This window comes from Pogona vitticeps, chromosome 4 (assembly GCF_051106095.1).
Source record: "Pogona vitticeps strain Pit_001003342236 chromosome 4, PviZW2.1, whole genome shotgun sequence".
Classification (NCBI taxonomy): Eukaryota; Metazoa; Chordata; class Lepidosauria; order Squamata; family Agamidae; genus Pogona; species Pogona vitticeps.
The window spans coordinates 25,833,518-25,856,818 of NC_135786.1; the positions used below are offsets into that span (position 1 = coordinate 25,833,518).

Below are 23,301 nucleotides of genomic sequence, written 5' to 3' on the forward strand. Positions count from 1 at the left end.
CTTGATGCACCCGGTTCAGGTCCTTCTTGCCTTTAAGAGCAAGGCTAGGAGGAGAAAAGCAGCATCACAGTTCAAATGATGTTGCACAAGCTCTGGCCATGCAGCTGCAAAGCCTGGGGGAAAACTCCACCTATTCCTCATGTAGTGGATAGAGTAATAGACTAGGACTTTGGAAAACAGGGTTCAAATCCCTGCTCAGCCATGAAAACTGACTGGGAGAGTGGCAAAACCACTCCTTAAATATCTCACTTATCTTGAAAGCCCTATTAGAGTCACTATAAATTGGTTCCAACTTGATGGCACCAAACACACCAACACTCCTCATTTCAGTTTTTGATCCAGAAATCTGAAAGAATAGAATACTACCGACCTAGCACCTCTGTCAGCCAAAACTAGGATTTCTATTGTTTTTTCCTATATCAGTACATTTTTCTAACACTAGCCAGAATCTTAGGTTATAAAATGGAATTTGGAGTAATTCAGGTTGTGACTGTTATCTTTGGTGTGATCTATCTTGCTTCATACTTAAGAGATCCTTCCATTCACACAGAAGACAGTTCATGAGAAAGATCCAGATAGCACTTCTGATCGCTCCTATTTTTTCCCTCTTTCAGTTTTTGATGCTACCTCCCGCACCCCTTTCTCCACTTTTTGTCATGGCTGTCATTCTGCAAGCTACAGCAATGTCCCTTTTTTCTTTGCTGCCTAATTTAGTAAGTGGCATAGCACTACAGCAATACATCATCCTAGTATAGATACTTCCTTATATCTGAAACAGCTGTGTCGCTTGGAATATTATTATTTTTAATTCTGAGAAAAGGAAAATAGAGGAGAGGGTTTCTCCATCATTCTTTCTGCTGTCACAACCCATTGCATACGTTACAGGAGTCACCAAATACAGTGGTATCCACAGCTCTATTTGGCAGAGAATAAACTAACCAAACAGATTACAGAATGGGAAAATCAGGAGTTCTCCCAATCGCACCAAATAAACTGCAGTCCTAACATTGTGCTAGAAAGGAACAGAACAGTTTGCAAAACAGGCAGGATGGATTGCTCTCGGTTAAAACACATATGGTCATTCAAAAATAGGGTGAACCAAACCATAACAAAAGCAAAGCAAATAACAAACTAAATGCTTAACTGATCACCTCCTTACATGCTATTCATGTGTGCATTGCTGAAAATCTTGATCATGTGCCCAGTCAAGGAGCATACAACCGGGAATGCAACAGGCATCTTATTAATTAGCAGCAATTCACTACTACAACTTATAGAATTTCACTTATCCATTCATAAATCACCAACTGGAATCCAGCCGCTAGCTTTCTCGGTTTCTTGGAATATGAAGTGTAGATGTTATTTCATCCCATTGGCATACATGTGCTCTATGAACAATTCCCATTTGGGGGGATTAAATCTACAAATTACATTGACTGCTGGTTGCTCTTCTAACATAGTAGAACTAGATGAAGACATTCCAAGCTTCCTTTCTGGAAAGTATTCCTAAGGCAGCTACTGCACTGACACATTGAAAAGAATACTGTTTATCCTCATGTCCCCAGAAAGATTAGAACCACACATACCAGAAAGACCACTGTTAATGACCGTTGATGACCCATGACAATGGGTAGAGAAGGACTGTAGAAGTGGGATTTTCACTTTCACACACACAGAGACACACACCCGTCCTTTGTCCTATTCATAAGCCTATTCAGACCAGGAGGAAGTGAAACCAATGTGGATGATATATCAGGACTCAGAGTCTCCTACCAACTCTCCTCAGACTGAAGAAGCTACCTGGATGAGTAGCGAAATACTGTATTTCAACCTAATAAGAAATAAGTCCAGTTGCCATGACTCCACTTCCAGGAAACCTCACCAGGATGACTAAGAATCTTCACAGATACATCTTCATGTTCCATGTGCCTACTGTGGCACAAGACCAGAAGGCCAAGAGGCCAGGCCCACACACTCCTACAATGGAGTGATGAACTACAGTACCAAAAAAACAAATCTTACAGGTTTGCTTTAACTTAAGATTCACACATTATGTACATTACCCAGTTCCCTTCACAGCACCACTGAAAACAAGCTTAAGATTTTGGATGAGCAAGTTGCTCAACAGCAGAAATATTGCAGAATAATAATAGCATTGATCTGCTAATAATTATTGAAAGAAATATGTGAAATCATTTGAACATTCAAAAGCACTCTACATATGCTATGTATGCTTACCAGCATGTTAAAATGTATCAACACTTATCACTTATGCAAAGAACAATAAATAAAAGTGAATTTCAGATTCTAGTCCCTGGTGATATGCTACAAGATCTGTAATCTGCAGGGAAGCTGGCAGCTCTTTGGTACCTATTTCTCACAATGGATCCAAAACTTTAGTTAGGATGCTGTTAACAAGTTTACAGGGGTAGGCCTCATTATGGTAATTAGTGGCAATTTGCCACAGCAACTTACATACTAGTGGGTTTTATTAGTAAAAGCTTTCATGGACTGCAGCCCACTTCATCAGATCCACGTCACCAGATTCAAGAGATGTTTAAGTGGAAGAGTCTGAATAAATGAGGGGTGGGCACAGTGCAGGTCCCAAATAGCATACTACCTCCAAGAGCTCACTGCTGTGGACTTCAGTGTCCCAAACCTCCTCAAAACATTTTCTTTTTAAAACTGGGGGCAGGGTTTGAAGTTTTGCTTGTGCTCTCGATGGAATATGGAGACAAACGGTGTGTGTGTGTGTTTTAAGCCTCACTAAAGGATAAAAGTGTGCTTTTTCAGAAAGAAGGAAAGAAAGGGAAAAAGACACAGAGAGAAAGATTTAGGTGTGCAGAAGCTGTGGGAGTGCCACCAGGGACAGGAATTTGCATTCGTGAACATCTAAAAGTTGCTTGTCCATGGGGGGGGGGGGGAATCACAATTTCCTCACCAAACACCTTTTCTTCTTCTCTGCCATTCAGAGGTAGCTACAGTTATAAGCACATGTCGTGCAACATGCTCTCAATGCAGAACTTTGACGGGTGGACTCAGACTAACTGATGATGGCCGGCAGTGGCAGTGCAGTAAAAACTGATGGTTTGGAGATGACATTTTATTTCCCACAGGCAGAATTTGGCTTTGAGGCTGTGATCCCCACTACAGGGACCTTGTATGCCACTGTGGACAAACCGTGAGATTTCTTTTCCCATTCATTTGATTTGAAGCAGGAGAGGTCAGCCAAACCAAAATAGCTAGACATAATGGGAGTTCACCTGCTGCCAATGGTTCCTTAGACAGGTAACCTTCTTCTTCCTTCAGCTCTTTTATTTTAATGGCAGGGCAGGTGAATGGAGTCATTTGAACAGAGAGGAGAAGCTGGCTCTATTCAAAGAGAAGCAGAGACAAAAGGGGGGGGGGGGAGAGATGGAAGTCAAAGCCATAGTTCAGACTAGCCAAAATGCTGTTAGTACATATTCAGAAAGTCATGGCAGAGTGATTCTAGCATAAGCTTGTATTACCTTAACCACTTGCAAAATGACTATTTTATTATTGGTTATTATAAATGTAAATATACACTTAGGTCAGCATCTTCCATTACTGCTTGGTGACCCCAAATCCCTTCCCATTGTCCACAACGGTGGGCCTTTTCTAGCCTTGTGTAAGGAGGTATCTGGTACTTCATTGCCCCAGGGAAAGCCCTGTTCATTACAGTAGGTCACCCACTGGCTTTTGTAATGGCAAGCTGAAGTTCAGCAGGGATTCACTACACAAAGCCAGGACCTTTCGATGGTTGTTGTGGGTTTTCTGGGCTGTTTGGCCATGTTCTTGAGGTTTTTCTTCCTAAGGTTTTGCTTCCCAGTCTCTGTGGCCAGCATCTTCAGAGGACAGGAGTCAATCCTGTCCTCTGAAGATGCCAGCCACAGAGACTGGCAAAACATTAGGAAGAAAATCCTTCGGAGCAAGGCCAAACAGCTCGGAAAACCCACAACCACCATCAGATCCCAGCGGTGAAAGCCTTCAAGAATACATACCAGGACCTCTCATTTGCAAAATCTAAACAGGGCTGCTACCAACAGAATCTCCTGGAGGTCATTAATTCATAGGGTCATCACAGGTCAGAAGTGACTTGCTGGTTCATAACAACAACATCTACTGCTTGTGCCTTTTGGTTTTTTGTTGATAGCAGAAGGTGCCTGGGAAACCAACAGCAGGGGAGAGAAGGACAGGCAAATATTGAATAGCTCTAAACTCTGAGTCCAAACAGACCTTGAAGTTTTTTCAAAAGAATCCAGGTTCTCTTCTAAAGCTAAAGGGATCCTGATGTGTTTTTAAAAGCAAAACCCTTCAAAATCAATTGTGGGAGGAGAGTAGGAACATTTGTCTTCAGGTGAAATCAGGCAGGAGATAAGCTTAGTGGAAAGACAGCCTAAAGTTTTTTTATATATAGTGATATAAAGCAGGAGAGGAACACACACACACACACACACACACACACAAATACTGAGCAGTCAAAATGCTTATCTCCCTTCCACCAGAAGCTCCCTGAAGGTGCATAAAAAGAACCAAGGAGAAGACTGGAGAGCAAATGGAGGACACAGGGGATGTTTTTCAGTTCCCACAATGATCATGTGCTAGAAGAAAGAATCCCTGGTCACATAATGGAGCGAGGTAAGCCAGCAGGACACCTAAATGCAGCCCTGGCTCACATTCTCTATGCTTTGCCCTGAGATATCCTGCCTTGTTCCTTTTTTATGCCGTCTGTCTGGATTAGTGGCCAAATACTGTGTTTTAGGGAAAGCAACCTCTTTGAATTTCAGTGGGGCTGTTCGACTAATTCTTTTTATCCCTTTTCCCCCCCTGGCTACTGATTAATAGAAATGCTTTGAATATTCCGTTTGTGACTCACATGAATACGATACAGACCTGAACTGGCTGTGTGCAACAGAACTGGATGGAATAGCACGCCTCAAGGTTTCTGGACAGATTTCATAGCACTTAATGTGAGCATAAGCAGCGGTCTCTGCTGCAATCAGGGCTTTGGGGACTGCACAAACCATACTTGTCCACACCACAGTTTGAGAAAGCATTACTTATTTGGACTACAGCTTCCAGACTCCTACTCTAGCACAGCCAGTGGCCACAGTGACTGTGGATTCTGAGAATCTGCACCCAAAATTTAACCTTTTCAAGTTTGTAGTTTTCCCATACATAACTGTACAAAGGAAGCCTTCTACATCATCAGTTGCTTGGAAGTGTTTGCAGAGTTTTGTAAATATTAGCATTTTGAATGATGACTCCTAGAATCCCTCAACTACTGATGGCTATGACAAGAATCTGTTTAAGTAGGAGCCACCAGCATTTTGCACCATCTAAGGCAGTGGTTCTTAACGTGGGCGATAATGCCCCCCAGGGGGCGATTTCATTTTTCAGGGGGGCGGTAGAACGAAAAGGGGCGGTGTGGGGGCGCTGGAGCAGAAGGGGGGCGGTAGGGGGGCGCTGGAGCAAGCCAAACCTGTAAAGATGGCTGCAGCCTTTTTACAGTGTGCATGAATATATATTTTCCTCCAATCTTAATTTAGTTTCAGAGTTTTTGTCTTGAAATTTTTAGTTCCTACATTGCGGTTTGTTTTTACGCCCTTTTTATATTTCTTTTTGCGTCTTAAAATTCACTTGCAACTAAATCATTAAATGTTACTTTTTGGGGGCATTTCATTTTCTTGGAATTGAATTTTGTTTTCAGGGGTCATTGGATTTAAGTGTCATAAATAAATAAACAAACAAACAAACAAACAAACAAACAAACAAATAAATAAATAAGATAGCATCACCGCGGGGAGGGGGGCGATGATAACTTCCTCAATGGCTCAAGGGGGTGTTTCTTTCAAAAAGGTTAAGAACCACTGATCTAAGGAATCAGTTACATGTAAAGCAATGCTCACGGGGTCCTTTTTGGATTATTGCATCAGAGTGAGGCATATCAGGGGGCAGGAGAGAGGAGAAAAGTGGGGCACATGACATGAAAGCAGGGCTTCCCCCAGCATAGTCCTGCTCACATGTCCAATTAGCATGTCATTCTCGGCTCCTGTACAGGATTAGCACAAGATATTTTTACTGCATAAGGCAATGGACAAGATGGCACACCTCTCCCCTTCATTCCACATATGGAAGTTAACTGGACTAGTTGTTGAACTTTACTTCAGCTCTGGTGCAGGATGAGATCTTGTAGAGCACCAAAGGGCAAGGAGCAAACTTATGGGGTTGTGCGTGGCACGTACGCCTCTGACTGTCGACACCTTGGTGTTGTTTTTCACCCTCCTCCTGCAACTGCCACCTGAGGTAGCTGTCTTGCTTTGCCTTATGGTGGGCGGCCAGTTCTAGTACAGTATGGAAAAGTTATTGAGCCCTACATTGATTCACTCCAGCTAGGCCAGAAGACACCCATCTGCCAGCTGTCTGGGGCACCTTTAGACATATTCAGTCACACGCAGAAAATCTCTTTTCTGGACACAAGAGAACCACAGTGTTGGTTATCTCTAAGAGCTCATGTGAGAGACTGGCATAGACACTTAAAGTTTTGTACTGCTCGATGAAAAGAACAGAAATGTAGGATTTTAAAGGAGAAGCGAGGAGGAGGAGGAGGAGTGCTGGGTGCACAGCTGGAGATACTCTGTAAACAAAGAGAGAGCACAATCCGAGTGATGCGGTTTTCTCTGAAGATGCCCAGTGGCCGCTTGGCCTCTCTCAGCCCCTGAACACGTCACAGCAGGAGAACAAGGAATAGCTTGGCCGAGGCTGTGCAAAAACCTGCCTCTCCCCAGGCGGGTGATTATTTTTCCATATCGCTTTGCTCAACACCCTACTCTCAGCCAGACAAACCACTGCAAACGATTGAAACATGAACCTGACTTAGTCCCTGACACACGTGACAAATTGCTTCCCCACGCGGAAAGCCTGGGTACAGCTCAACCCGGCTGCCTCACAGTCAGAATCAGTGATGAGCGAGACAGCACTGAACAAAATGCTCTTTCTTTTAGAGAGAGATTATTTTACCTTTTATGTTTTATAGAGCTAGAGCCGATTTTTCTTGGGTTGGAACAAGTCTGTTTTAACTCAGTCCAAATCTATTTTCACAGTGAGGGTTCAGAAGCAGGACACTATATCAATAAGGCATTTGAACTAGCACCAGGCAGAATTTTTAGGGCAAAAGGGGGAACTTCACAGGGCTTTGGAGTATTCCCTCACAGGTCCTCTAAAACATTCATATTATACAGCAGTTCACCACAGGGACTGTTCTGGTGTCATATTAGCACACGCTTTTCAGCTGTGCTTTCTTTACCCTATTAAATGTGGTGTCATCATATAGACAATCTCTCTCTCTTGTCTCTCTGTATGGTGGGGGGAGTTAAAGGCTGGTACAAATTTAATAAGTAAATACATCAGGTTTGGCTCTGCAGTTACATCACTAAGAACAGGCAAAGCTAATTCAGAATGAAGTTATGTATGGCGATCCACAATGAAGCAATTCCACTCCTTCTGTATAAGGTATATTCCTCCTATTTTCTTTTTCATTTTTAAAAAATGCTTTGTGTGTTTAGTCGTTTAGTCGTGTCCGACTCTTCGTGACCCCATGGACCAGAGCACGCCAGGCCCTCCTCTCTTCTACTGCCTCCCGGAGTTGTGTCAGGTTCATGTTGGTTGCTTCGCAGACACTGTCCAGCCATCTCATCCTCGGTCGTCCCCTTCTCCTCTTGCCATCACACTTTCCCAACATCAGGGTCTTTTCCAGGGAGTCTTTTCTTCTCATGAGATGGCCAAAGTACTGGAGCCTCAGCTTCAGGATCTGTCCTTCCAGTGAGCACTCAGGGTTGATTTCCTTTAGAACTGATAGGTTTGTTTTCCTTGCAGTCCAGGGGATTCTCAAGAGCCTCCTCCAGCACCACAATTCAAAGGCATCAATTCTTCGGCGGTCTGCTTTCTTTATGGTCCAGCTCTCACTTCCATACATCACAACAGGAAAAACCATAGCTTTGACTATTTGGACTTTTGTTGGCAAGGTGATGTCTCTGCTTTTCAAGATGCTGTCCAGATTTGTCATCGCTTTCCTCCCAAGAAGAAGGCGCCTTTTAATTTCAGGGCTGCTGTCTCCATCTGCAGTGATCATGGAGCCCAGGAAGATAAAATTTGACACTGCCTCCATATCTTCCCCTTCTATTTCCCAGGAGGTGATGGGACCAGTGCTTTGAGCCTTCCTCAAATCAGAGATACCCAAGAATGGGTAGGCACTAATCTTTCCAATAAATAAATTGCTCCCAGCTTTCTAGCTATTTAAGGTAATGGTTGTACTGTACAGGAAAATTTCTAAAAAGCTGTTAATGTCTGAAGAGATTTCACCTTCTTCTGTACAACCTATCAGGAATTCTTTCCTATGCTTCTTTTCTTCCCCTATTTAAATATACACAGTATGGTTCACTGCAACCATACCTATGTGATATTTCATCCCAATAGTGTGCTGTTCACTTGGAAAGACTCAAAAGAATGACATATTCCTGCTTAGTGATTTGAAGAAGTCCCCTCCCTTTGCTGTGCAGTCAGTCAGTATTGATGGTCAGCAAAAAGAACAAAAATCTTAACATTTTCTACCAAGTTACTATGATTTGGGATCATAAGGTTTTCATCTCTACCATGGTCTGTTGTGATCTGTAGTGATCTGATGCAATTGCTATATGCAACTTTGGTTATTATGGTCATTTAGCTCCCTGAAGCACATTAATAGTAAGATGTTCTATGTAAATGTGATAAATAAATGCATGTGGAAAACACTCTTATCTCTTCACCAATCCCTGTCCCATCTACTTAATGAAGTTTCTGAATACTGTAGCCTCTTCTTTCTGAGCCAGTGGTAGCAATATGTACATTTGGGTCACATGTGCCCACCCCAAGAGTACAAAGGCAGCCACTTATTACCTCCTTCCAAATTTTTATGGGTTATTTTCTAATTTTTTTTCCCTTGGAAAAAAAATATCCTCTTTTGATCAAAATTCTTTTGCTGAAGAAGTCCCCTTGGATGAGCTTGTTAGGCAATGTTTTCACCCCTCAGCTCCAAAACTCCAAATCTGGCCACTAGAAGGCATGAGGGCGCTTTTATCAGTGTTAAAAAGACCACTGTTAGAGAGAAAAAATATTTTGGAGATAGGTGGAGAACCGTAGTGGCTCTCTATGTTCTAGAGAAGGTTAAGTGCAACACTTAGATTTCTGGAAGAAGACCCCCTTCCCTGACCCTCAAAAAGAAACTTGTAGAGATACAAGGATTACCCATGTGTTGTATTTGGCCTGTAAGGTGGACGTTATCCACCCCACTCTAGGATCTTTTTGACCAGTATAGTTCTCTTTAACTATGTGGCTCCTCCTTGGTTTTTAAGATTACTAAGTGCTTGTTCACTCTCAAATAATCTCCATCATATCTATGGTGGAAGAAGTTCCACAAGGTACTTATGAAAAGTAATGGGAGTGGACTCTATATTCTCTTCAGGTACAAGAGAGAGATACAATGGTCCTTCTCTGGCACACCTACATTTCTCAGGAGACATAAAGGCACCATGGGAAGCACTGGGCCAATGTCTGGTTTCTTCTAGGTACATGCACTGTCTCTGGACACATATGTAAATAAAAACTGAATTAGAGATACGTAGGTTTCCTGGGTGGCCAGGACACCAAGCAAAGGATTGTCGTTCACCCCAGTAGTAGATAAAAAGAAAGAAAATCCCAGGAAGATGTTGGAGCACATACCTTTTACCTTGGAAAGGAACCCACCTTTTTTTCCACCAGACAACCCTTTTTTATGACAACATGTCATCAAAAGGGGATGTGTGGCCCTTATTCAGGTACAGAGCATGCTGAGGTGGGGGTGAAGGCTCCACATATCACTCTTTTTATGCTATAGTGTATTGATTCTTTCCTTTATGCAACTCCAGATAGAATTAGACCATTAACATTATTTTATTAATTGCTTGGTTTTACTTTTACTTTTTCTCCAACACCCAGGGCACTATTCACTCTGCTTCTCATTTGCCTATCCATTTTGATCTCCTTTATGGGATGTGAATATGGGTCTCCCAAATCATAATCTAGCTCTCTAACCACTATACCAAACTACCTCTAGAAAAACAGTATGTGGGGGGGGGAAGGTACTGATGCTTTTTACTAGTGAGACATCCTTCTGCAATATGGCCTGGCTTGATGACTACTAAAACCCCATCCTTATCCATATATTTTGATGGGCACTCTCCTCGTTAATTTTCTGTACCAGGATGTCATTGGGACTGATCTCTCTGATCTTCCCACGGATGTACTGATTTTCCATTTGTGTACACGTCTCCACTGACTATCAGGATCAAAAACATGGCACGGAGACTCTGTGCAGTAAGCTGGTAGGAATGCAGGCACCTTGTCCAAGTTTCTTTGCAGACTGGGAAGAGCTTCTAAATCACAGTCTCAGGCCAGCTTTGAGAACAATTTTACTGTACTCCGTGCCTCACCGCTTTGAAGTGAAAGGGTGGACATTTGAAAGTCTTCTAAAATGGGAATAAGCCTGACTGGTGAAAGGCCGGATAAGTTTTCCCTTCTTCTAAAGAATTTGAGCTTTTGTGGATTTTGTCTGAGATGAGGTGACTTTCATATCAGATATCCAGTTAAGCTGTGGCATGAATTTTGTGTAACTCTGTTCAGCCAAAATTCTCCTCTAAGCCTCTCTGAGGTCTCCAATGGTCTGCATATGTATGGTTTAACTCCACAAATGTAACAGAACACGGATTCCCAAGGGAAGAAACATTTTGTAGAGGACTCAAGAGATGCATTTTCATGAAGCCGTATATCTTAATGAATCTCAGATGAGGAGCGAGCATCCATGCCTGGCCATTGTGTCTTCTGCCCTACAAACTATGATGGGTATCAGCTGCCACTGCTTCAGAAATCGTGCTCCAATTTGAGAGCAAGATGGTTGGGATGGAAGCCATTTTCATTTCTTCTCTTGAGTTTTCCTCTCTCCCCACATCATCTCATCCAATTCACTCATCCATCCATATTATTTCAGCAAATATAAACTGGGGGAAACCCATTTGGCAAAAGAATGTGCAGTTGTGCCTTTAAGATAACCTGTTTTACCAAGATGTGTGAAAACATCATACTTAATGCTATGCCTGTGTTGCAAAAATTAACAGAAGGCTAATTCTTCCACTACATAAGCAGGTTACATAGAAGTGTGAATGGTGAGTCACAGAGTCCAGTCTCTGAATGAAACCTTTATGAAATTCCTGATCCAAATCTGAATGATAGGCATTTGGTGGAAATTCACTGCTGGAACAGTTTATTTTTCTTTTTCTTTTAAATTTACTGTAGCTCCCAGAATCACTTTGACAGTGATCTCTAGTTGCTGGAGGATTTTGGGAGTTGTAGTTGCCCAAAAAGTTACTCTGGCAAGCTCTGCAGTAAATTGAATCTACATATTCAAAGCTCTGACTGTTTGGAGGAAACTAAAAGGAGAGTGAGAAACAGAATATAAATAGATAACAACTGTAGAAATGCACTTGGGGGAACCCTAGGGTTTTTCAGAAACTCCTGGGCTATAAGATAATAACAGATAAACTTTCCCCAAAATTTTTTAATAATGGTCTTCTCCTACTATGCAGAGCTTAGTTACTTTTTACATATCTCCCAGAATCACTTAGTCAGTGACCATTGATGGAGGATTCTTACAGCTGCAGAACAGCACTAGGCATTTTCCAGAGTATATCTCATGACTGTGTACATGCAGATACGCAATGACTGCATTTAGATAATCGTATCTTGGCTTATTGTTAGAAATATAGTATGAATAAGTCTTTTAGTTGGGTAGCAAGCATATTGGCTTCTTCTTTTGTAGCACAAACAAAATAAATAAACAAAACATGAACTACTTGGATGAGTAGTAAAATGTTTCAGCCTAACAAGAAAGAAGTCCAGTTGCCATGACTCAACTTCCAGATAACCACACCTGGATGACTGAGAATTAGAAATGGGGGTATTCATATTTGTATACACAGCTGGACTTAATGTCCACTCATGGATCCGGTGGCAGCATCAACCTCGCTCTTCCTTCCAATCAGTCCTGGAGCTTGGCTAGCGACTCAGCAGCCTTGCAGAGAGACTAGTCCTCCCTCCCATTACCAGGAGTGGCTAGCCGAGCAGGGCTCCGGGAGTGATTGGAAGGAAGAGTGAGGCCGCCGGTGCCGGCGGATGCATGAATGGACAATCTGGCCCCAGGGGGGCGGACTCTTGTTAAGTCCAGCTTTGTGGGGATATTTGTATTCATATATGAATACGAATACACCCATCTCTACCGAAAATCTTCACAGATATCTTGAAGTACAGTTTCTACCTCACCTCAATTAGGAAATATGAGGGCGAGATATTAAGCCATAGTTTGGCACGGCTTGACCATCTTGGCTTGTTCAAAAGCTGGTTACCACCATTTTCCATTTTAAGTAAAATGACATCTATGAATATTTAGTGTTTCCTTTCTACATGAAAGCAACTGTCAAACAGCTGTCTCTGTGGTCAAAAGGCTGTTTTACACCTCATTGTATAAGTTGAGATATCATCATCCTTGCTCTCCTAGTGAGAGTCAGCAAGTTTTGCATAAGGCCCTTTGAACAGAGATTATTAACTAAAATAATCTTCTCCCAAATCTGATGTAATACAAAACACTAGGGGTTCCAGAGTAGAGTTTGGAAAATTTGGCTTTTTAAAATGACAGTTCTCAGAATAATGCAACAAATGTGGTCCCTCGGGGATTCTGGGATTTGTAGTCCCAAAAGTAACATTCCTGAGCTCTGTTCCTGGACAGATATTAAAGGTAGACCCATAGCCAGAAACTACAGTGGACCCCCTACTTATGGAATTAATCCGTATTGGAACGGTGGCTACAGGTCGAAAAGTCTGTAGGTCGAGTCTCTATTGACCTACAATGCATTGAAAACAGATTAATCCTGTAACCGGTCATTTTTGTTCCATTTTGGGTTTTTTCTGGTCTGTAGGTCGATTCTCTGGCTGCAAGTCGAATCTAAATTTTGCGGCCAGAGAAGTCTGTAACTTGAAAAGTCTGTAAGTCGAGCCATCTGTAAGTCAAGGGTCCACTGTAACTGATAAGGAATCATAAAGTGAGAAAGAGTAAATTAATGCAGAGCAACTATCATTCATAAAGGTCAACAAGATTTAAGTCAGAACCTGGAAATATTATTTTTGTGGACTCAGACTCTCAGAATTCCCAGGCCAACATAGCCATCCTGAGAGCTACAGTCTGTTAACACAACCTTCCCAAGCTATAGTTTAAATACGTGTCATTGTATACATATACATGGAATAAAACAGCAGAATACAGGAGCACTGAGTACTGAGCCATGCCTGCAAGTTTTCCCCTTCTATCTTGACCAAAAAAAAAAAAAAGCCTGAGGATTTGAGGCCACCCCTCTATGCAAAGCCCCCTCCCCAGGGTGGGTCCTCCACACAAGGCTCCTCAATGGACAAGTCAGTGTGAGATGAACTATGCTGAGCTAATCATGGCTCATGGACTATACCAGGGGAGGTCCTCAACTCAAAATTTCAATCACAGATGACCATTGCACCTTGAACCAACAAACATAAAAAATCAGAGTTTAAATAAGTTGCTAATCCTAACTACCTGTGATTGCAGTGACAACATGCTGCAATTAGCACGGGTGAATTCTAAGTATTTTTCAATAATCTCATAATGCAAAGGCCAATGCAATTCAGCCCAGTCCTATTGGGCGTTTACTCCCCTGCCAACCATGGGCTTCTGTTCTTTCAAAAGCTGGAACAATTTGAGCAGTATTTTCCCAGTGGGAATGATTGTCTACAAAAGAATGGGGTGTGCAACTCTGAGTGATGTTACAGCGACATGTTAAGCTGAAGCATGATGTTTTGGAACACCCACTCCAGTGATCTTTCTTTCCAGTTGGCCAAGGATATTTTTTAACTTTTTTAAAAAATAAACAGATAAATTTAGTGCTAGATTACCTTATCACTGTATTGACACATTAGTTTAGCACTAGATCACCTCTGTATAAAGAAGAAAAAAGAAAAGGAAGGAAGGAAGGAAGGAAGGAAGGAAGGAAGGAAGGAAGGAAGGAAGGAAGGAATGGGGGGGGCAGTGTCTGGTACTGAAACAATCCAGGGTCTTCATGTGATCACCTAAATGAAATACAATTGTAAAAGAGACTGTGAGTCAAGCCACAGCAGAGTCAAATTGGTCTGATTCAGCTGGGCAGTGTAGTTGCATCCTAAAATAAATCCACTGAATCAATTGCTGAAAAGAATTCAACACTTACATAAGCACTACTGATTCAATAAATCTATTCTAGCTGGAATAGAAACTGGATTCAGACTTAAGTGTCAGCATGGTTATTTTTATCAAGTGGCAAAGTACAGCCTTGCCCAGTGTGTTCCCAACATTTACAAAGGAATGAATTGATAGTATCTTGTGGTGGCTGATGAAAATCTGCTATTCCCCAAAACTAGGTGGTTTTTGGCTAACTTTTCATAACTGGATTGACTGCTTGGAGCAGTTCCATGGCTTTCCGTGGGATTTCATTGGCTTGTTAGGAATCAGTGATTCGAAGAATGCTGTCTGACCACCATGCACACATCACTTAACCACAATCCTCTGATCAAGGCCAGTTATTCATTCTCATTGGCAAGAACCTTACTTGGTGCTAATTTTGCATGTGTGTCAGTGTGTGGTTTATATATATAACCTAACCCAAGAATTCCAGAAAATTTTGCAAATTAAAAGAATGTACTGTGAAAAATGTACAGTTATGCAAAGTAATTTTTGGATTATTTCAATTTAATCAACATATCATTAATAACTGATTAAACAGAGTAACATTCAAATTCACTTGTTGGTCTCTATATATGTAACACATGGTTGGAGATAGCAGGATAGTACCGGTAGCCAGTTTGCATCATCTATTCTTTCAACAGTCACACAAAAATGAGATCCGGCACATACGTATTTTTCGCTCCATAAGACACACCTTTCCATAAGACGCACCAATTTTTTAGGAGAAGAAAACAGGAAAATATAATCTGTTTTCTTCGCTCCATAAGACGCACAGACTTTCCACCCCCCTGTTTTGTGGGGGGAAAGTGCGTCTTATGGTGCGAAAAATACGGTACATTGTTGTATGAACTCCATATAATAACAGTCTCTGTGTGTTCTGGGCACTAACGGGATGCAAAGCTGTGTAAAAATCTTCCTCCCTCTAATCCACTGGATGTATGGAAGTCAGATGGCAAGACCAACAGGGATTCAATAACAGCAGCGGTCTAGCACTGACACATGCTGGGTTTGTTACAGCTGCCTAAAAAGAGCCTGTGTGGTGGCATGATTCAAGTGAGATTTGGGGAAGCCATGTACCCTTTCCTCATTGCCCGGCCATCTTAGAGGTGCTTTGGTGGTATCGGCGGGGCCCACGTGAACCGGCAGGATGGTGGCTGCCAAGAAGACGAAAAAGTCCTTAGAGTCCATAAACTCAAGGCTTCACCTGGTTATGAAAAGTGGCAAATACATACTGTACTGGGATACAGACACTGAAAATGATCTGGCAGGGCAACGGCAAGTTGGTCATCCTAGCCAACAGTTGTTCTGCTCTGAGGAAATCAGAAATTGAGTACTATGCCATGTTGGCCAAAACTGGTGTACACCACTACAGTGGCAACAATATTAAAATGGGTACAGCCTGTGGAAAGTACTACAGAGTATGTACGCTGGCCATCATTGACCCAGGTGATTCTGACATCATTAGAAGCATGCCAGAGCAAACCAGTGAGAAGTAAACATGGCAGAACTTTAAATTTTGTGCAATAAAATTAGTTATAACTCTTTTATTGGTATGAACTTTCATGAGTAAGATCACTTATATGGAAAGTGTTGTGGAAGGAAGAAAAACATTCAAGCCAAAATCCAAAGGAAGAGCAAGATAATGTAATCTAGTTAGATGTATCAGTGTTCCACTGAAGCCAGTGAATGCACTCAAGATGTAACTGAGCCATGAAATCATTGGGTGGCAACTTAGGATAGCCACTTTTCTTAGCCTGCCTTACCTTACAAGGCTGGGGTGAAAACAAAGTGTCATGCTGAGCTTTTTGGAGGAAAATAGCAATATAAATTAAGTAATGAATACAAGTAAGTGCAAAATACTACAATAGCCATGGTTATGAGAGAGAAGACGAAGCATTAACGACAGGCTCATCAACAGCTTTTAGCCATTATGGCTAAAGCTGAATCTTCAGAATCAGTGTACCTTTTATTCAGAACTTGGGAAAATTATGTTTTTTTAAGCCACTGCTCCCAGAATTCTCATGCTACTGGCAATTCTGGAAGGTGCAGTCCAAAAATGTATTTTTCAAGTTCTGCCCTGAATACCTGGTGTAGGGAAGATGCAAAGAATACAGAAGGGCTGTCAGTTTCATGTTCTGTGCAGTATCTTCTGAGAAACATCTAGCTGGACTTCATGCATTCTTTGGCGCTTACTTCTCAATTAAGTGTGCATCAGTCTGTAAACTTAGCCTGCAATTTTATGCACACTTACTTATGGAAAGCAGTAGCCAAACCATGGTAGCTAACTTCTTCACACAATGTAGCCACCAATTTGACATCAGATTTGCACCACTACCCCCAAGCTAAGGTTGCTAGGGAATTAGGAGAAGGGCCCCTCTTCCAGACACTGACAAATGTGTAAACTTTCATTGAGAAGTTTTGCAGGAAACCTCAGGAAACATATTGTGCTTTCAGTAACCAAAGGACAAACTTGCATGGAATTCTAGAAAAAGAAAAATACATTTTTCTGGTGAGAAAGAAGTCCAAATAGAATCTTTAAATACCCTCTTACCAAATAGCATCTGACCAAATGTGTTTTTAAAAGAATTTTTAAAAGCATTTTCTTTTCTTCTTTTTTCTCATTTTGTTAAACTCATGCAGGTTTTCAGCAACCATTCTTCCAGATGGCTGAAGCAAAAGCCTTTGCATTTTGGGAGATAGTGTCATTTTACTAAGAAATACCAAACTATCCTGCCTGCATTCCAGGCAGGAATTCATATTTCATGTGGGGCCAGTTCCCTCTCTGAAGGAAATCCACTTTCTGTACTGAACCACCCTTTGAGAGACAAATACCAAGGCGAATTTTGCAAGCCAATTGTAGGCTTTGCTCCTGCAAAGACTCTGTGTTTGTTCTCAGGTCCTCAACAGCAGCCTCAACGCCATGTCTATTACCCTGGTTTTTACAAGATTTCAATCTTAGATGTCTGGCGGTACCTGCACAATCTGTGAACACAGTTCTGAGGGATAATTTATTGTGCCAGTTTTAACCCCTGGAATGAAAGGACAAAAGTCCCATTGACTCCAGCATTACAGAGCCAGATTCTTCCTGTCTGCCTCTTCAGTATTAAATAGCTAGACTTTCTGGTAACTGAAACTCTTTGGAATAAGCTTCTGCCCCTACACAGGAGCTCTTTCTACCCTGCCATATACGCAATGGCTTTCTTTTACTAATACAGAAATCCTTTATGGTTTAATTCCCTCTCCTGCATACTATTCTGGTACCTCTACCAAGCATAACCCATTTTCCTGTGGAAGACATAGAGCTGTTTCTGCGGGGGTGCGGTGCTGGTGGGGATAAGCCATCCTATGTAACCTTATCAAAATTCTTAGGGCTATTTTTAAAAAATGTATTATGAGCCATTCCCCTTCTTTCACATTACAGAATGGCATGCCTCTTCTAACACAGCCCCTGTTGTGACTTTGTATCCATTATCTAAAAACAATGGCAGTGTGTCCCAACCTCCAATTTTGTTTTATTTGCAAGCAAATACATACAGACTTATTGCCCCATAGCCGAAAGCATTTAATAGTGCTTAAATCCTGTAAAAATCAACAGGAAAAGCGACTAACAGCATAATCCTATATACAGTGGACCCTCAACTTACAGACGGCTCGACTTACAGACTTTTCGAGTTACAGACTTCTCTGGCCGCAAAATTTAACTTCGACTTGCAGCCGGAGAATCGACCTATAGATCAGGAAAAAAACCAAAATGGAACAAAAATGGAACAAAAATGGCTGGTTACTGGATTAATTGATTTTCAATGCATTGTAGGTCAATGGAGACTCGACCTACAGACTTTTCGACCAGCAGCCACCATTCCAATACGGATTAATTCCATAAGTAGAGGACCCACTGTACCAGCTTTCACCAACTTGCAGCCTTTCCAATCTCTTTAACTACAACTTCCATCACCTTAGCCAGCAGGGCTATCTGGCTGGGGGAGACTCAACTGGTATACATGTCTGTTCTAAAGTACATACACTACTGTATTCAACAGGACTTATTTCCATGTTATGCAGGCATAAGGTTGCAGTCTAATGTCAGTGGGTTTTAAACATACAGTGAGTTTCTGTAGTAAGGAATTTATTGAAATCTTTGCTAATTCTGTGACCAATTATTCTTCCGTGCGTCTGTTAAAGAGGAAGCAAACAGTGTAGATAACATTGCGTTCTACTAGCACCTGATTAATTCTGCTTTGGTCACCGTATGACATGCAAGAACAAGCAAATGCAGTGGCAGAAAGAACCTGATAACAGCAAACAATTCCGGACTCACACATCAGCCTAATTGATTTTGCCTGTGCACATACCACAACACTGCGCCAAAATAAAGTAGCTGCTTGTGCAAACAGGCCTGCCACGTGCACCAGCAATTACCTGGTTTTCAGGCAGAATTTCAGTAAACGCAGGCAGATGTAAAAAGTAAACAGCCAGACATGCAAGGGCGGGAGAAAGACCTGAGTGTTTTAAAGAGATCTGGTTGTAATCTGAAAAACAGATTAAAGCAATTGGTTTTTCTGTTGATGTAAGAATTAAAACTAGCACACAAGTACAAAGTAACAACTGCAGAAAGCATTCAACCATCCAGACAAGCACTGTCCCATCCAGGTAGGACAAAAGCAGACATTATGGATAGTCCCTGATTAGAAAACAAAAATGTGAGTTAGAAAGTGTGTTACAGTAGAAGCTAACCTCGCCCCTGGAATATGCAAATTGTCCTCCTTTGTTTGGTGAATGGTCTTCAGGACTAAAGCATGAGATTCCTTTGAAGTATGCTTTTGCATAGAATGCCTCAATCATCCCTCTCCAATATTAATTTGCCTTCAATCTAATCACCACCTACATTTCTGTCCCTGCTTTCTGTATTAACAGCAGATTGCCAATCACAACTGCAACATCTTTGGATAATCAAAGATATCAAGACAATCATAAGAGATGGGTGCCCATTCTAATGAACAGTAGCAAGTTGATTTTAGAATATTTCCAGAAACATGGTTTGTAATCAGAGTTGCTGGTGGAAACTTGAGAAGCAAAAGTGCAGGGGCTTTCTAGACTGCCATGCAGGACCGTTATCAGCGGGGCAGGAAAGAGGTGCTGAAGCAAAATGCTAATGAAAGAAGGAATGAGTGGGAGAGAGCTCCTTCCTTAATTTTCCACCACCGTCCCTCCATTCTTTGTGATCCCTTCTATAAAAACCATTCAGACAAAATGCTTTCTAGGCCTTGATATAATTTTTTTCATTTTCTCTTAACTCCTTCTCCAGGCCTTCAGACACTAGTGGGCACAGTGGTGGGTAATGGGCAGAGCAAAGCCACTCCTACACACCTTACTTCGGAGACAAGTGACAAGATGGCAACATCCTCCCCAGTGCATACACAAATGATGATTGGATTGGCATCCAATACTGGCAGTGAGAAAGCATTCTTTTCCACCACACCAGAAACATTAGGCTAGTTTGGGCCAAATGGCATGCATAGCTCTTTTCTCCAAGGGGAAAAAAGAGCCCTCCCCACCCATATCTGCTCCCTAATGTCACCCCACTTTGCTTAATAGTAGGGCCAGCCCAGCACTCAGACAGGATGTTAGAAATTGATCAGTGAGACCTGGGATCAAATCGCAGCTCAGACAAAAAACTTACCACCCAGGCCTGGAGCAGACAGTATACCTCCCAAGATTGAAAATTATGGACAGCATTTGAAAGGAAGAGTGGGACATGAATTAGCTAGTCAAAAAGATGTGCTTAATGAAGGAGAAAAAGGTAGATTCTACTTTCCAAAGCTTCATTTCCCCATGATGGTTTTTATAAGCTCATGTACATTAAAATGTACACTGGATGCACACATTCACTGCTGAACAGGTGTGCATTTGCAATATGCAACAGGGGACATTTTATACAGTGTAACATTTTCGGGACCTCAGGACACAGACCTGGTTTCCTTGCACACCTTGACCATTCTTGCACCACTCACTGTAAGAGGCTGAGGTCCTTATGAACGTTTGACTCGTTCTTAGGCTCATTATTTTGCTTAGCTTCATACCTCAGGTTTTCAAATTCCATTCTAAGATGCTCAGTCCTGCCTGGAAGCATGTCACCCACTCTTTACTTTAGGGATGTCATTTCAGTACTATAGAACATGTGTTCTGCCTGCAAATACTCCAGATTCAATTTCCAACATTTCTAGTTTCACACCCTGTGTGGGTGGGGAAGACTTCCTGTCTGAAAACCTGAGGAGATGCTCCCAGTAAGAGGAGATAAAATTGTGTGAGGTGACAGACTGTGAGGTGACAGACCAGGGAGATCTGACTCTAAAATGGTTGCTCTCTATCTGATTTGTAAGCTCAGTAATGAGCAAGGAATCTCCACACAGGCTCAGACTTCTGAGATAGGTGCTGATGGACTAAAATTAGCAGATTGATGAAACAGGGAAAAGACAAGATGGCACTTTTTCAATCCCAAGAAGCACCGCCCACCAAAATATCAGAATGGAGTTCAAGATCTCCAGATACGAAAGGAAGAAAACCTCTAATTTTGTTTGTTTGTTTGAAAGAATGAGATGAAGTGGTATATACATTTGCTAGATAAAGAAATGCAGAAAAGTGGATGGAGATGGTGAATGACTGGCAAGGAGTACCATTTCAAAAAATGGTGAAGAAATATAGCATTGCCAAGCAAGCTTTCCCTCAGTGACTGGCTGCCTAAGTGGACTTTTTAAATGGATTGTTGTACCTTATTGTTTTGAATATGTTTTAGTGTTGCTTATGTTTTCCAGTATAGTATTCATCTGATCCTTTTTAGTATTTATATACTTGTCGTTCCCTTTAAATACTGTCTTTTAATCATGTAAGCCGCTTTGGATCCTTTTAGGGAGAAAGGCAGGTAAAGGATCTTTTAAATAAATTAATTAATTGTGTAAGCATGCTGAGACCAACATGTGCTCCTCCAGCTATTACTGGATTGCAACAGCTGCCAGCTGTGGCCAAAAACTGCCCCATCCCTGGCCTAGAAAGAAGTTGTCTTATTCCTGGCTTGGAAAGGAAAAGAAATTTTAGGAACCAGCCATCATCAAAAGAAGAGGCAAAGCTTTTGTGCCGGGCTGCTGGGGAAAATTTGAGAAGCAAATAGGGTCAAGGCAGAGGGGGTCTTATATCTGGGGGAAGGCCAGATACCTGTTCAAAGAAATCAGATTAATCTCTTCATGGGGGTCCTTAAGGGCCAGGACACTGGACTTGAGTCAGTTCTTGGAAAAGGTTAGGTCTCTAGACAGACCTAGTGCTGATGTCTGGGATAGCTGGAAGACCCTTTGGGCTCTTTGTAGAAACCTTTGCACCCTTTTAAACTCACACTTTAGTGGACACATCCGGAAGAAACCCCCACATGCAGATTCAGAAGCTGTCAGTTACAAGAACCCACACCACCATACCCCACATTTCAATATTTGCTAAGGGCATTTGGAAGGAAGCTCTTGGAATTCTCCTCCCCCCAGCCTGGAACAAGGTTGTGAGGTGAGCTTCCAAGAGTCTCATCTCCCCTCAAAGATTTTATCCCTACCTGCTGAGGTTTCAGATCTTCTCAATCACCTTCCCTACGCATGTAATATTTCTCCCACAGTGATCGGAATATGCAGGGGACGTAGTATGTGTGTGTGGGGGGGGGGGGTTGTTCTTTGCTGGCAGGTCGCGTCCAACTTGCGGTGATTCTAATAGGGTTTTCAAGGTATGTGAGGTATTTAAGGAGTAGTTTTATCAGTCCTACCTTACAAGTTTCCATGGCCCAGCAAGCATTTGAACTCAGAGCCTCTGACACTCTATCCACTACACCACACCGCCAGGGTGATGGACGGCACCACAGCCACCCAGTTGACTGTTCTTTTCGCCCTCGAGCTCATTCCCCACCTTCTCTCTCCTCCTTACCCCCCCCCCCCACTCCAGGTGCCCTGCGATCCTCGGAGCCCCTCACTCACCTCGGCCAGCTAGAAGGCACGGAGGGGCAGCCACCGAACGCACCGACGGATGGGCAGGCGACTCCCGGCTGGAGCTGGTATAGGTAAGGCCCGGAGCCGGACTGCGGGGCTGGCGGCGTGGCGAGGGGGCAGAAGGGGAGGCAGCCGCTGCGCCCGGCGACCGCGTTCTTGCCGCTGCTGAGGAGTGAGCAGAGCCGGAGGCGCGAGCACGGCATTTAACCAGCATCCTGAGGGAGGGGAGACCCGCCGTGGGGGGCGGGAGGGAAGGGCTCGAACCCTCCCTCTGGAGGCTGCACGGACGGCGGGGCGGGGGGCTGCTCCCTGGGGGGCTGCTCGGCGGCGGGGTTTCAGCCCCACCCACCTCCGCGGGCTGTCGCGCACCGGATGGGTGGCGGCGGTGGCGGCGGCGCCGTGGGCGGGCATCCCCTCCCCCCTTCGCCCCGCCAGGCTCCAGCGTCCCCTCCCGCGAAGGTCTCCGCGAGCCTTGCCCCGTCGGGTAGGGTTGGCGGCGAGGTCACCAGCAGCCCCGAGCACCCCAGGTAGAAGACCTGCGCGCCCCCGCCCCCGGCGCCCCACCCACACCCACGCCCCGCCATCAGCAAAAGAAGCACCTAGGACTCGTTAGTGGATGGAAAGGCGACCATAGAAAGGTCCCAAATCCTCCCCCGCGCTCAGCACCCGCCAAGGGAGAGCGAAGTGCCTCCCCTGATCCCATCCGCGACGTGAATCGCGCCCTGCAAAACGTGGCCCAGCGAGCGTTCAAAAATAAACAACGTGGTTGCAACCCGCTATAGATAATCGCCCTCATAAACAACTTGGAAGGGCCAACTTCTCCAATGCATTTTTATTTTAGAGGGCAGGTCATAAACTTTGGTATTCTATTAAAATGGGTAGATAACTTGTACATATTGC

The 23,301-nt window shown here is 43.0% G+C and overlaps 2 protein-coding genes and 1 pseudogene across 3 annotated transcripts in view; 2 read left to right on the forward strand and 1 right to left on the reverse strand.

Annotated features, from left to right (window-relative positions):
• Window positions 1-22,531, reverse strand: part of MATN4 (matrilin 4) — a 51,110-nt gene extending 28,579 nt beyond the window's left edge. Inside the window, exon 1 of the mRNA XM_020789276.3 lies at window positions 22,390-22,531. The gene's annotated coding sequence lies outside the window, so the exon portion shown is untranslated. The remainder of the gene's footprint in view (window positions 1-22,389) is intronic.
• Window positions 4,488-23,301, forward strand: part of RBPJL (recombination signal binding protein for immunoglobulin kappa J region like) — a 54,739-nt gene continuing 35,925 nt past the window's right edge. The window contains exons 1-2 of one of the 2 annotated variants that reach the window (XM_072996938.2): window positions 4,488-4,659; window positions 22,358-22,472. In XM_072996938.2, coding sequence (XP_072853039.2) covers window positions 4,593-4,659; window positions 22,358-22,472 — 182 coding nt within the window. In that variant the 5' untranslated portion in view covers window positions 4,488-4,592. The remainder of the gene's footprint in view (window positions 4,660-22,357; window positions 22,473-23,301) is intronic. The other variant, XM_020789277.3, reaches the window with a different exon arrangement.
• Window positions 15,470-15,933, forward strand: LOC110076801 (large ribosomal subunit protein eL30 pseudogene; annotated as a pseudogene).